We start from the raw sequence: 15,020 nt of genomic DNA on the forward strand, positions 1-15,020 counted from the left end.
AACATATGAGAAGCTTACTCTCGTCGATGGTGGAAATCTTAGAACTTGCATAAAAATCTGGTGAACTCAGCTTAAAGTTATCAGAAGTTCTCCCGCACGAATCCGGGATACGTTTTATTATAAACCTGGCCAAATCCGGGCATTTTATTTCCAAATTTCCAAAAAACATTAGTATCATTTTTTTTTATCGAAAAACGGCTCCCAAAAAATCGTTTGTGTTCATTTTAATCATTCTGCTTGAGAAATTTATATTTTGGGCGAAAAAATTTAAAATTATTAAAATGTAATATGAATTTTTCGTTCGATTTTTAATAAATTCGGGCAAAATCAGCACCTTCGACGAAATTTGGGAAACTGGTTTGGGTCGAGCCTTTCCCATTTTTTTGAAATTAAATATCCGGGCAATTCCGGTTAAAATCTATTATCTAGCAAGTCAAATTTGATTAAAACTTATCTACTAACTTTTTTTATGAAAGCATCTAATTTTTAAGAAAAACTTTTACCTAATATGTTCAAACCAAAAAAGCTGAATTTTCAAACTTTTGTACAAATTCAAAAATATTAATTAAATAAAATCCTATTTTCAAAAGTACAAGTAACAGATTAGAATTTATCGGTTAAAAAGGATTCATGCAAACTCTATCCTAGTTAAGAAAAATTGTTTTAAATTTTGTTTTTTTTTATTGTAATTTCTGTATATGAAACGAAGGTTTTAAATTTGGCACTTGAAAAACGGTGATGATGAAAAATACGCTAAAAACGCATGGAATTCCCTGCAATTTCTTTAAGACAAAAAACATGTGTTTTTATCATCAAATGCTTTTAATTTAAAATCAATTCCTGTGGATGCTTTTGTTCCAAATAAAAACCAGAGTTTTTCATAAGACATTTAAGATATTTTTAAATCGAACTAACAATCAGAATTAGAAGCCTGCGATCTCTTTCAACTTGAGTTACTTACAGAAGTAGTCATCTTGATAATTATATTTTGATTATGGAACTCATTGGAATCAGAATCTGAATTTTGAATGGAAATTCTAAATCTGAATTTCAAACCAGAATTCAAAATTTTTATTTTCAATCTGTTTCGGAATTTCAATACATTTTCTGAAATGTACAAATGTTTTCTGAATTTAGATTTCAGATTAGAATTTAAAATATGAGCCGAGGATTGAAATTTTGTTCAGAGCCCTCTAACTATGTATCCATAATTATAATTCTGATTGAAACATGTCCATTCTATATTTCATTTATGTATTTCTTTTCCGACTCGCAAATCTTTATTTAAAATAAAAACATTAAATGATGAATCTGAATCGCCATTTGAAGCTTTATTCTGTTAGAATTTCCATAAGAAAAAATTTCGTATGAGTTATTTAAATGATGAATCAAATTTTGAATGAAATATTGAACCAAATTTAAACGACGATTTTAAATAAAGCTTTTGATTTTTAATGATGATTCGAACCGAAAATCAAGAATCCTTAACTGGATACAGAACCGATTTATGGAAACACAAATACAATCTCGACTTTGGTGATATGGAACGAGAACCTCCGAAATGAGTTAAATCTTATTTTAATTTAATATTCAAAAATAAATGACTATCAATAAGTCAGAAAATTTTGAAAACTGTAGTTAAATTCTGAACCTGGGGTTAATTTTCGATGTTTTGACAATTTGTTCTGAGTCAAGATTGTTCCTCTCGAAAAACCTTACTCCACCATCAAAATTGTATTTAAAATTTCGAATTTTCAGTGTAGAGTACCTTGCTTGCTTTCGAAGACCCCTCACGTAAAGTAAGTTTTATTGAAATAACCATGAACGGATTTTGTAAAATCATATAATTCGTTTTGACGAAAATTAAAAATGTTTCAAGGTTTTTTTATTCTTAATTTTTGTTAAATAATTTCTTTGTTTTGACAACATTTGCTTGGATATTGCCCACATTTTGTATTGAAATTTTTAATGCCAGGATTTTTTAATTAGAATTTTGGAAAATACGCATAAAATCATATATTTTAAGCCGCAAAAAATTGAATTTTTGAGATAAACTTAAGACTTTCTTCGCAAATCATCAGATAAAAAAAATGACAATCCGAAGGAAATTAAGACGGAATACCGTACATAAGTTATTCGTCGCCGCCCGTGGCCTAGAAAATAGCGTTCAAGTTTTCTAAATAAGCCAACTCTCATGAGATCGATTCCCGGTCACGGCTTTACATATTTAGTACACATTCTGTGGCTTAGTGGTTTTAGCATTTGTAAGATGCTAACTATCATATCCTCGAAAGATGTATGCTTAGTGTTAAGTTAAACGAATCTCTTCGAGGAAACGTCAAGTTTCATTGAGATCCTATATGTGTTTGTGTTCGTTTAAAAATGTTTCGAGATTTCCTAGGATTCTAATCTCTTATTGAATTACATAGTAACGATCTTCGTGATTTCCCATGTTATGTTATAAGTTCTCATTTAAACTTTCTGACTTCTCGTCGATAACTATAGTTAAATCTGGATTTTGAATTCGGATTCAACTTCCAACGCTTTTATGATTTGAATATTTAATCTATAAGCTCTGATCTCCATGCTTTTAATCATCTGTAGCACCTTATTGATCTTGTTTTTGTTTCCCGTTAATACAATTTCAAATAGTCAGCTCACCCACAAACCAAAACACTCGGAAGAAACAAATCGAATCAACAACAGAACTTCAGCAGCACCTCTCTGATGAACCAATATAGTAGGGTCACTGAGTAATCTACTGACGCGCATTCACTGAACCGTACCGGTGCCTGCTGCCAGCTTGAATCCAAACTTTCGTTATCGCACCAACGCCTCGCACCGATTGGCGTCATCATAGAAACAGTAAATATTTTTCACAACTTTTGGTAAATATAAATTAAAAACAATCGAGCTCGATTTGAAATGGATGCAGAATTCTTCAGTGGTTTTTATTTTTTTTAATTAGAGCTAAAAATACTTTCACTGTTTAAAATATTTCCTTAAAATTAAGTTTTTATGGCTCTTCGTCTTTTCAGTGTCCACAAGGCACGACGTTTTCATCTCCTTATTGCAGCACTTACGCGTCACGTTTCAGTGTAGAATAACAAGCGTTTTAAAATTCTTAACACATAGGCATGCGAAGATTTACATCTTGACTGGTACGCTTTCTAGTTAGGTATTTTTTGTTATGACGGGACAGGCGTTTATGGCGTCGTCGTCGCAGAACAGGTTTTTGTCATCTTTGCTCATTGGCGATATCGATAGACGATAGGTCCTACAACTAGTTTCGCTAAGTAGTAAATGCGTGTTATTGGCTCAGCCGGATTGGTGCTGGTTTTCAGAGTTTTTCTCGCAGGGCGCTGAGATCCAGTGGCGGGAACTGTGAGCAACGGACCGTTGGGTTATCGACCGCTGAAGGTAGCCGGAAAATGTTGCGTTGCACTTGATCTAGCTGAGCCGTTTCGCATAGGAAGCGTGCGGCGGAGTAATCCGCTAGCAGGATATTAAGGAGTTTGTGGTGTTGGTTGGTGCGTTCCGTTGCGTCGAGTGATTGAGCGATTTGATCTTTTATGATGCAACTGAGGGTGGGTCCAACCGTGGCGTCTTGGTTGACAGGTTTTTCGGCAATGGCCCCCACGATAAGGTCAATGTCATGGACCGAAGCGTATGCTTTCTTCAACGTTTCAAGATCAACTGCGTTGATAACAGAAGATAAATCGGTCCAGTTGTTGATGGAACGACCTGTGCAGAGCTGGAAATAACTGGTGTAACCACTTAGGCCATGATCGCGCCCTCTCTGAATATCTAGGGCTAGAACGTCGGTTCCGATGTTCTTCGTTTTAAACAGCAGCTGAGCCACATCGTCAACGTAGCTTGTGTCCAGAGACATGGCATTCTGCTGCAGCACGGAACTGAGCAGATGGGAAAAGTATTCTTTCTTGCGTAAATCTTTAGGTTTGTAAAACAGATCCTTCAACTGGAAAGTCGAGTAACGACCGGTTGGAACCAGATTTGTAATTTCTCCAGGCAGCATCGTGTTGTAGAATCGTATGGCTGCCGTTGCAAATTCATTGCTGACTCTGGATTCGCCTTTGTGCGGTTTCATTCCGGTTTCGAGCTTGATTGAGTCGCCCAGAACTGCTTTGGCCCAGTCTCGGATAATGTTTTGATAAATTTTTATATTGACCGAACGAGCCATCTGGAACAGTCGATCATCGTCCCAGTGGGGATTTACAAGAGATAATCTCTTGGCGATGCGATTATGAGACCGCAAGAAAAGTGTGTGGAGTAAGGTGATGTAAGGATTCACATTGACTCGAGAATCACCTGAGCTGTAGCAAATAGAGTTTTGGGAAGAGTTTGTAGCACAAAGCTTTCCATCGATGTTTTCCATTAGGTATTCAGTTGATTCGAACGATTGTGACTTAAGCTTTCCTCCACGGTTGGTTCGTAGGGGTTTGGTTTCTGATTCGTGATTTCCGTAAAGTTGAGAAAGATCCAGCAAATTTGAAGCCTGATTGAGCTGATTGGCGGGACCGAATTTACAGCTACTGCCAACGGATAAGGCACTGCGAACGTAGTTCAGACAGGTTACAAGGTAGTCCTTGTAATAGGTATCATCTTCAGATACGGATAATGGCTTACAAGATGGATGGCGGTACCTTGGTGATACCGTTTTGTGATCGCTGGTGCAACACTCAATGTCAGTTCCGTCGTGCATACTCTGAACAGTAGTTTTGGATAGGTCATGTTCAAGGAATTGAGTCCACTGCACCAAAGCTACGCTGTGCTCGATATCTTGCCTAGATCGGGACAAAGAATCATGGAACATACTCGAAATACTTCTTGGATGAGAGAGATCTGATCCAGTAACGCTTTTCCTAAACTCATAAAGCCCATCACTATAACTTGCTGGTAGTAATCTTCTATACTCATCGTCAAACGATTTGAATCCTACGATGTTCCTACACTTTCCTAGAAGTTTACCAGGTGGCAACTCTCTGCCAGCCAAAAACATTCCACACTCATAGGAAGAAATGCCTTGAGGTTTACAGAAACGGTTCACGAAATAAGAAGTCGCCTGAAGAATTGTTTTAGCAACATAATCTTGTTTCTGGGCGTTCGGAGTCGGGTAACCATCTATAAGTTGTGCGTATGACACGCTCCCTTTGACCATTTTAACCCTCGAATTGGCTATCGAGCTTTCCATACGTTTTGATTTTTCTACAGTTTCCTCTCCGTACATGACTGCATCGATCAAATTTTTGCTACTGGCCAACTCCTCCAATCTGCTGGAAACACGCGAAGCCGGGCTTCTTCCAATTACCAGCGTACAACTTCCTACGCACACCGCAAGCAGTAACATCTTCGCCTCCAAGGACGACATCGTGTAATCGCACAATTAAACTGATTTCACTTTGAAGAAAACTCGCACGCTTTAAAGTTTGTTTCTACAAATTTTCGTACAACTCTCAAAGAACTGATCACCTTCACTATAAAACAGCCAACAAGAGGCGCTGCTTAGCCGAAAGGAAAACCTTCTTCTCGATCAAACTATCGGCAGGAAACTGATCGCTCAGATGAATTGCGATGGCAGTTTCGATGTAAATACCCCGACGTTATCAAAACTTCGCATCGCGACGCCCAGCCCAACGATCAGTCATCCATCGGTTCCGTTCGAGGATTTGTTTACTTTTTAAATTATCATATTTGTGCCGATCGCCATCTGCCTGTTCGCGCGCTCGCTCGGTTCCAGACGCAACAGCTATCGGCATCGAGTGTGTTATGTGAGGCTGAGGCGTACCGCGTGTTAGGAGGATGCGGTAAAATTTCGAGACTCACTTCTTCTCCATTGATCACCACTTCGGCATCTTCCTAGAGGTGTAAAAAAATAGCCGGTTCTCCAGGAAAAATTTAAATATTTTGTTCATTCATCAATGGAAAATGTGCGAGCTCATCTCAAAGAACGTGACAAAACTTAGATTTAGTTAATGTTCTGTGTCCCTCCCTATATAACGCCTCACAGACTGCGATACACAAAGCTCACCGGTGCTACGTTCGAATGTAATGTTATTTTCTAGTGTCTGGAGCAGTGACTAAGCTGTTGTTAGTTGTACATACCTATAGGGAAAAGCTATTGCTAATGAGGCGAAGTTTCACCTGAACTATGGTCATTCCCGGGCAAAATTGCTCCCCCATTAGATTATTGTAATTGGCATACATTTGTCGATACTCTTATTGCTGGCTAGTTCACGTCGTCGTTTCGCAGGACTATAAATATGTGAATAGTTGTGGGGGTGTTTGGCGTGTTGTTTGTGATTTCAAATAATGCTTCATGATAAGTAGGATAATAATAGTAAATTATTTGTTTTCTTCACTAACATAAATTAGAACTATTTCTGTATATACCTATATTGGGGTTACAATGTATAGGAAAAATATACACCGTATACATTTTATAGATTGGTCCAAAAAACTGAAAAAAAATTTCAGCTCAATTGGACTTGATTTAGGAGTGCCTCAAAACGCCCAATGTTTCGATATTTTTACCCTCAAAAATAACCAAAGGAGGGACTAATGGGAATGGGAAAATCAAAATTTTTATTTTGATGCCAAACGACTTAAAAATCTGGTTTTATCTAAAACACATTTTTTGTAAAAAATGGACTTTAGAATTTAAAAAATCACGTAAAGAAATCTGGAAAACCGAAATTTAAATTTCAATGCCAAATGACTTAGAAATATGTAAAGATTCGGTGTTATCTATAAAAAATATTTAGGTCAAGAATCGACTTTATGGGACCTAGCCGTTTTTATGAAAATCAACCAAATTAAAAATCGATCTATGGCCATTTTTTTAATTTTTTAGATAACACTAGATCTCGATTTTTCATGCATTTGTAAGGTATCTGGTGTCAAAATTAAAATTTCTATTTTTCGGATTTCCTTTGGTCGTTCCCCTTTAGTGATTTTTGAAGGTAAAAAAAAACGAAACTCTAAGAGCTTTGAGGCACACTAAATTAAGTCCGATTGAGCCGAAATTTTGCACAGGTTAGTATTTTGAGCCAATCTACAAAATTTATATGGTCGGTTTGCGAAATTCGACATGACCAATTTGGCTGCCATCCTAACCTATTTATGTCCTGACTGAAAATGTCTAATCAAGTAAGTCGTAAACTGTACTTTTGCGAGGAAAAAAACAGTTTCAAGAATGTACTTTTCGAAACTGTTTTCAGTGTCGTGTCGAATTGTTGAAAAGTAGGTAGCACTTTTTGATACTGTTTTTTAAATGTATCGAAAAATATTACTTTTCGACTCTGTTTTGGTAGGAAAGGAACTTTGAAAACAGTATCGGAAAATACAACTTTCCCAACAACTTTGGTAGGAAATGTAGGCCTTTATGAACTAAAGAAAGTTTTGAATAAAATATTTTTCGAATCAAAATCAGTGTTGTTTTGTCTCTCTGTATGTGAGAATTGAGACGGAAGAAGTGAGCGATGAGAAGTGAGAAATGAGACGTGTCATATGAGACGAGAAACGTGAAAAATGAGACGTAGGAAGTAAAAATTAAATGTTAGCAAAGGGTAGTGAGAAATGAGACGGGAAACATGAGAGTATGAGACGTGAGAAATAAGAAGTGAGTTATAAGACGTGAGAAATTCGAAACTGGAACAAGATGATAAAACTCTCAGGAGCCAACAGCGACTGATTTTAATCTGGATCTGTTTGCGCTAATTTGGCAAAATGAACATATAATTTAGCCAAATTAGATGTGCCGAAGTCGCATAAACCCCGGATTTTCATCCCAGGAGGGGTGGCCATCCAAAGGGAACTAAACAAAATGGTTTTGGCGAAATGAAGGAAGTTTGTGTTGGTACACATTTACGAATTTATTCGTCGTAATAACAACCATAGATTTCTAAAGATAAAAAACATACACACTACACTAAAAAGAGCTTTACAAATGTTATTAAAATACAAAAAAATATCAGAAAAATCGACGAAAAATCACATCTTGCGTCTCGAGTCACTTCTCTCTTCTCAAGTTTCACTTCTAACATCTTACGTTTAAATATTCACCACTTCCATCTTTCTTGTTTCATTTCGTTTCATGTCATACTTCTTACGTCTCACTTTTCTGGTCTCACGCCTCAGGTCTTAGCTCACGAATAGCCTTATAGGTTAAAGTGTCACTAATATTAAAAAGAAAGTCCCAGGTCTTAAGTAATGGGATATGGATCTCAAATTTCGGGTATCGCTCATGTCCCAAGTCTTTGGTTTCAGTTCGCGGATCTTAAATATCAGGTCAGGTTTCAGATCTCAGGACTCGAGAGTCGTCTCAGGTCTAAGGTTACATGTCAAATTGTCTCAAGTTTATATGCTTAGCAATCAACACGTTATTTTTTACACCGTTTCTTGCAATAAGCACATGGCGTTTTTTTTTGCGCTCTTCAAAATTTTCTAGGAAAAAATCTTATTCAGGTGAAAAATAGTAGGAAAAATTAGAAAATATCATCAGCTAATCACGGGATCTGGTGGGCATTTGGTGCGATTGTTTTGTAATGTGTTTGTAGTCCTCGGGTAGTTGACGTGTGTACTGAACTGCAAATACAAATTTATTTTCGGTGCTGACAGAGACAAGTTTTGATTTAATTCAAAGATTCACCGAAGAAAAATTATAATCTTTGGAAATCAGTCAGTTGTTAAGTGCGATAATTATGTTCGGTGTGTTTTGATTATCATTTGTACAGAGAAAACGTCTTTTATAGTAGAGAACAAAGTTTCTCAAATGAATGAAGAATTAAGTGAATTTTTGAAACGTGTTGAGGGCAAGAATTATAAAATCACTCCACTTTTATTGATTTTTGTTTTTTGGGTTAAGCTGCAGTGAAGGCTGAGACAAGAAATGACGCCCTGGCCAAAGTGTTAAAGTAGTGTCCGAGGGGGTCCGTGAAATGTGTGCTCAAATTTTATTGAATGATTCCTGGAGAAAGATTTTGAAGATCATTGTTGTTCTCGTGGTTTGAAGTTGGTCCGACAGAAATATTCTGGTTTAATTTGGAAATAGCTGCTTGTGGAAACTATTTTCTATGCCTGCTTTGTTATTTTTTTTATTATGTAGATTGCAAACGCACTTGAAAGTAGCATTTGAGTGTATTATGTTGGATGGATTCTTGGTCTTTGGCATTAGAAAGTTTCAGTTAGGTTTGACGCACATCAATGCGTGGGCCGCTAAAAAAAATTGAAATCTCTAGTGGTACTTGTATATCGATAAGTATCCTTTCATTATAGAGATGCTGAGGTAAGTATAAAAGGGATGTGGATGCTGATAAGGTAAGATGTAAAACATGATTAAAAATGTGTTAATATTTTTTTTATTAAAAATAGCTTAACTCTATTATTGGGGATAAGAGGGGGGTAGGACAGGGCATCAAACGAGCGAAAAACTGATATACAATGGATTGTGGGTTTAAGCCAGCCGGAGTATCTCGGCAAATTTGGAATCTTGAGTAGGCTCCTAAGGTACCTTTTCAGGATTCTTTATTTGTTTCGAACAGTTGGAAGGGAGTGAGATGAGTCAAACCTGTCCCAAGCCAGTGGTAACGGACCCCTTGGTTGTGCTGCAAATATTGTTTATGAGTTAAGCATGAACAATATTTGAATGTGTGATCGAGACTTCCCGTACCGACTCGGGTCGAAAGACCTATCAACCACTGGTGGGTATAACATAAATACATACGTACATATACATACACTGAAAGAAAAATCATGGTATTCCAAAATGAATAAAAATGTTTAATTTTACCATACGTTAATATTGTCGATATAAATAAAGTTTTAGTTATTTTAACGACTTTTTGGTTAATTTTACCATGCGGGGCAGAAAAAATATGGTCAACTTTAATGAAAAAAGAGGTTTAATTTTACCATGCGCAAAATTTGTTGATAAATATGAAGTTTTGGTTATTTTGAAGATCTTTTGGTTAATGCTACCATGCGAGCCAAAAGAAAATGTGGTAAACCTACATAAAAAGAGGTTTAATTTTACCATGCGGAACGTTTTGTGCATTCGAAGATATAATTTTGGTTATCGTGAAAATACTGTGGTACATTTTACCATGGTTGTCAATAGTCAAAATACATTCAATTAGTTGTGTCATTTTGCACTTTGTTGCCTCCTTGCCATTGGAATTGAATTTTAATTTATTGTTGAAACATTGGAAACAATATTGATTTTGTGCTAGGATGTGTGCTCTCCCCTACAAGGAAATGTGCCGCGATCTTTAACCTTCCTAGGCCGTTCGCAAAATTTTGAACAAATTATTTTTCGCTTGTTTTGACTAGTAAATTGATTTCGTTCCACTGGTCACATATCTTGACCGATTTTTATGAATTTAGATTCATTGTTTAGGTAATTTATTCAAGATTTTAAATATATAAAATTTAAATCGATTTGACTTAGAAGTTGACCTATAGAATGCTTTGAACAGAAAAAAGACATCACTTTAAAATTCTTATATCTGCAGTATATGTTGGTGTATGAAATTTTTTTTATATGTTTTGAAATTGTTAAAAATAAATCTTTTCAAATATATATAAAAATTTTAGGGTCCCATGGGAGTTTTGGCCGCGATCTTGGAATTACCGGAAAAAAAATTCTCAAGTTTTAAAAGAGGTGACATTTTTGCTTAGCAGCGCTGTATCTCATTCTTAATTGAACCGATTTTCAAAATTCATATTTTAGTTTTATTTTGATAACATGATCGTTATTTTCACTGAATACGCATAGTATCTCAAATATTACTGTTATTCGTAATACGAGAATGAAAACAAGAAAAAAATCGTGATTTTCGAACCCGTCTGTTATGATGCGCACATTTCTCATTTTGTTATTGTGATTTCTTAAAACTTTTCATCAAACCTGCCCACTTTTTATATACTCAATGATAGATTTTAATCTCTACAATCGATTGATATGCTGTTTATGTGGTTTTTCAAAAATTTGTAGCAACGTTTTCTGAATTTACTAAAAGATATCGGAATTCGACCAGATTTTCAAACGTTTTGTAGCAAGCAAGCACAACCCCCCGGGAGAGCTTAAATCGAACAAAATCCATGGCTCTCCCGGTCGTGCTCTCGAAATCTGCTTTCCTATAGCAGACTGAAGGAATCGCCCGCATGGCTACGTAGGGTGGTTTGTGCTGATACGTATGAATATTTTTACGTAATTCATAGCTAAGTCATTGTCTTCATCATTTTGATTGTTTTTCAGTCTTTCAAAGTTACAGATACCTAGTTCAGAATTTATTTTATCTTTAATGCATTGTATGGTTTCAAAACGACACTTAATTTACATTATTTCGGAAGCGCGTGGATGATGTTATATTCAAAAAAATCACAACCAATATTACAACGATTTAAATCTTTAAGTTTATATTACTATAAATATCGAGTTTTAATTTACATGTGAAATATAAGGTAGACAAAATATGCATAAAACTAGTTTAAATCATAGTTTGAACTCTTCGCGGTGTTATGAGAATTAAAAGATGCTTTAAATGAATTAGTAATTGCCATATCAATTTATTAAAAAAAGTCATGTTTTAAAAGGTTGAAACATTGTGTTCCAGAAAATTGTCATATTGCTTAATATTTTGATCGACATCTTTTGTTTTAGTGATATTATTTGAAATAGACATTCTTCATTTACATAAGTGTGATTTTTATTATTTTACTCATGTTTTCTTCAAAAAGATTCATAATTTTAACTTAATATCAGGATTCAGAACAAAAATTTTAAAAAACTCCAAATAAATTATTAATAATTTATGATTCAAACTTCAAAAATGATTTTATGGATTCATAATGCTGTTCTTCGAATTGTGAGATCAAAACTAGTATTTCGGATTTTATTATTTAAATGTTTGACTTTCCAAATATGAATTTTGCAATTCAAATTAACATTTTTCTAAGAGTTCAGAATCAGAATTTGTAATGAATTAATAAATAATTGAAAACTAAGACAAAAGAATTGCTTATTCTTAATTCTAAATTCATAGCCCAACAAAAATCAGAATTCCAATTCAAATTTGACAGTTTCGAATTAAGTATCATAAATATGAAACTTTTAATTTTTGAGTACGAATTTTCAATCGTGATGTTGATCTTTTTTAAATTGGGGTTTAAAAAAGAATGAAAAATTGTGGACTTTTAATTCAAAATTCACCTTTGAAAGCTTAGTATTGTCAACAATTTCATAGTTCCGATTTAAGAGTTTTGAATTTAAAAAAAAAAAAGTGTGAACAAAGAAATATGAATCGGTAATATTGAATTATTTATTCTAAAATTTTATTCATCATTCGGATTTGAAGTTGAGATTAGTAATCTGAAATATAAACAGCAAATTTTATTTTAATACGTATGGTTTTGAAATATTTCAAAAATTACCATCGAAAACATTCACACTTGTGTGAAAGTATTATGTATGTATGTAAATTTTATGTTACAAGGGGCGGTTCAGATCCCATGTGGACAGAAAAATTAGATTTTTTACCCCCTTTTCCCCCTCCGTGGACAAGCGTGGACATTTGGAAAACCCATACCCCCCTCCCTAGGTGTCCACCCAGACAGATAAGATTTTTTTTTCTGAAAAGAAAACACCACTTTTTGCCTTTTTGTTATTGAAATGGCTGATTTTGAAAAAAAAAACGGTTAATCATTTCCTGGTAGAAAACAATTTAAAAAATTTGAAATTTCCTAATTATCATATTTATGACATGCTTTCAAGTAGCTACTACTTGTATAAACTTTAACTGGAAAGCTTTGAAATTTTAAGATTTTGATTTAAACATCGTAATACTTATTTACGTTTAGAAAATATTTTGAAAGTAAGTATGTCCACGTGGACATGAACAAAACCCCTACCCCCCTCTCCGTGGACAAGCGTGGACATTTCCATACCCCCTCCCTCCCCAAGTTGTCAACGCGGTATGTTAACGGCCCCTAATAAAAATCAAAGAAGATGCCGAAATTATTTTGCAAAATAAGGATTCTTTACAATATCTTAAAACCTTTCTGAACTAGGTATCTGAAACTTTGAAAAGCTGAAAAACAATCAAAATTATGAAGACAATGACTTAGCTATGAGTTACGTAAAAATATTCATATGTATCAGCACAAACCACCCTACGTAGCCTTGCGGGCGATTCCTTCAGTCTGCTATAGGAAAGCAGATTTCGGGAGAGCCATGGATTTTGTTCGATTTAAGCTCTCCCGGGGGGTTGTGCTTGCTTGCTACAAAACGTTTGAAAATCTGATCGAATTCCGATATCTTTTAGTAAATTCGGAAAACGTTGCTACAAATTTTTGAAAAACCACATAAACAGCATATCAAGCGATTGTAGAGATTAAAATCTATCATTGGGTATATAAAAAGTGGGCAGGTTTGATGAACAGTTTAAAGAAATCACAATAACAAAATGAGAAATGTGCGTATCATAACAGACGGGTTCGAAAATCACGATTTTTTTCTTGTTTTCATTCTCGTATTACGAATAACAGTAATATTAATATGTGTATTCAGTAAAAATGATGATCATGTTATCAAAATAAAAATAAAAATAGAATTTTGGAAATCGGTTCAGTTAAGAATGAGATACACCACTGCAAAGCAAAAGTTAAAAAAAAGAAGCTTTTTTCAGAAATTCCACGCTAGCGACCATAGATTTCATATGACTTTCAATTTTTCTATATGTTTAAAAAGATTTATTTTTCACAATTTCAAAACTTATAAAATAATTTCAATACGTCAAAGCAATTAGAAGATATGGGAATTCTGAGAAGACATTATTTTCAGGGGTTTTTTCCATGAATGTAAAATCATGAAAATCGGTTAACACATATCATCAGGGGAACGCGCGCAAACTCTCGGGTCATATTGACCCGAACGGCCTATGTGTAACTTTTTTTTTCGGCTTGCCAGTTGTGGCATTTCCGGTGGTCACCGGAAGTTGCTTTTTCTACAGGTTATGTATCTCGTGGTTTAAGTAATATGTTCCAAATTTCATATTTTTCCGATTTTTTTTAAAAGAGTTATGCCGATTTTAAAGTTCGCTTCGGGTCATATTGACCCGAACGGCCTAGGAAGGTTAAGGTAAAGTGTTTTGGTGTGGGATATGTCACAAAAGATATTATGTTTTATTTATCCGCAGAAGGCCATTACAATCTGCAGTGCAAGCAGAGTCATCAACAGCCGCTTATTTCAACAGTTTATAAAATGTTCAAGAGTAAGTAAATTTTATTAGTATTTCTGCACAATATTTAACTTTTTTTTTATATTTTTAGGGCACGGGGCGATTCGAGAAGACCAAAATAAAAACACCGGAAACAAAATGTCGAAGGAACCTTCATCAAGTTAGGTTTTGGCATATATTTCCTGATCTAGTGTTAATGACAACAATATTATATGTGAAAAAAACGGGGATAATAACAGTGATGAATAAATAAACCAGCATTTAAAAAATTTAAATGATTTCATTGAACACATGGATAAATGACCATAATTTTTTCTTAAATACCATGGCATAGTAAAATTGACCGTCATTCTGCCATAACGCACCATAACACGTTCACATGGTAATTTTAACCAATCTGTTGTTCAAGATAAACAAAAACGTACTCAAAAAAACCATCTGTTTTTGTTTTTAAATTTACCCTCGGATATGGTAACGGTTACCATGATTTTTTTTCGGTGTACGTTTCTTGCAATAAGCACATTTTTCTCGCGGTTTTTTCAAACGGGTTTCAGAAATTAACTGTTGTTGTGCACGGGTTTGTCTTTACACAGTACGCATAATACCCCTGAACGAGTCCTGAAATCAGGGCCATATGTGACGAGACACATAACACGAGACATGCGACACGGGAACTGAAACATGAAACGTAGGTCTAAGGTCTCAGGTCTAAAATTTCATGTTTCAGGTCTCAGGCCAAGGTCGTGAAATTTACCAATTTTCATT

The 15,020-nt window shown here is 34.9% G+C and overlaps 1 protein-coding gene across 1 annotated transcript; it reads right to left on the reverse strand.

The window, feature by feature from the left end:
• Positions 1-2,935: 2,935 nt before the first annotated feature.
• LOC129748018 (peroxidase-like) lies at positions 2,936-5,581 on the reverse strand. Its single transcript, XM_055742466.1, has one exon. The coding sequence runs from the start codon at positions 5,387-5,389 to the stop codon at positions 3,341-3,343; it is 2,049 nt and encodes a 682-aa protein (XP_055598441.1). The 5' UTR covers positions 5,390-5,581; the 3' UTR covers positions 2,936-3,340.
• Between the last annotated feature and the right edge of the window lie 9,439 nt (positions 5,582-15,020).

Source organism: Uranotaenia lowii, chromosome 2 (assembly GCF_029784155.1).
Source record: "Uranotaenia lowii strain MFRU-FL chromosome 2, ASM2978415v1, whole genome shotgun sequence".
Taxonomy (NCBI): domain Eukaryota; kingdom Metazoa; phylum Arthropoda; class Insecta; order Diptera; family Culicidae; genus Uranotaenia; species Uranotaenia lowii.

What these genes read in the sequence shown, in the direction of transcription:
- LOC129748018 (XM_055742466.1), bottom strand. Translation starts at nt 5,389, where the DNA reads ATGTCGTCCTTGGAGGCGAAGATGTTACTGCTTGCGGTGTGCGTAGGA.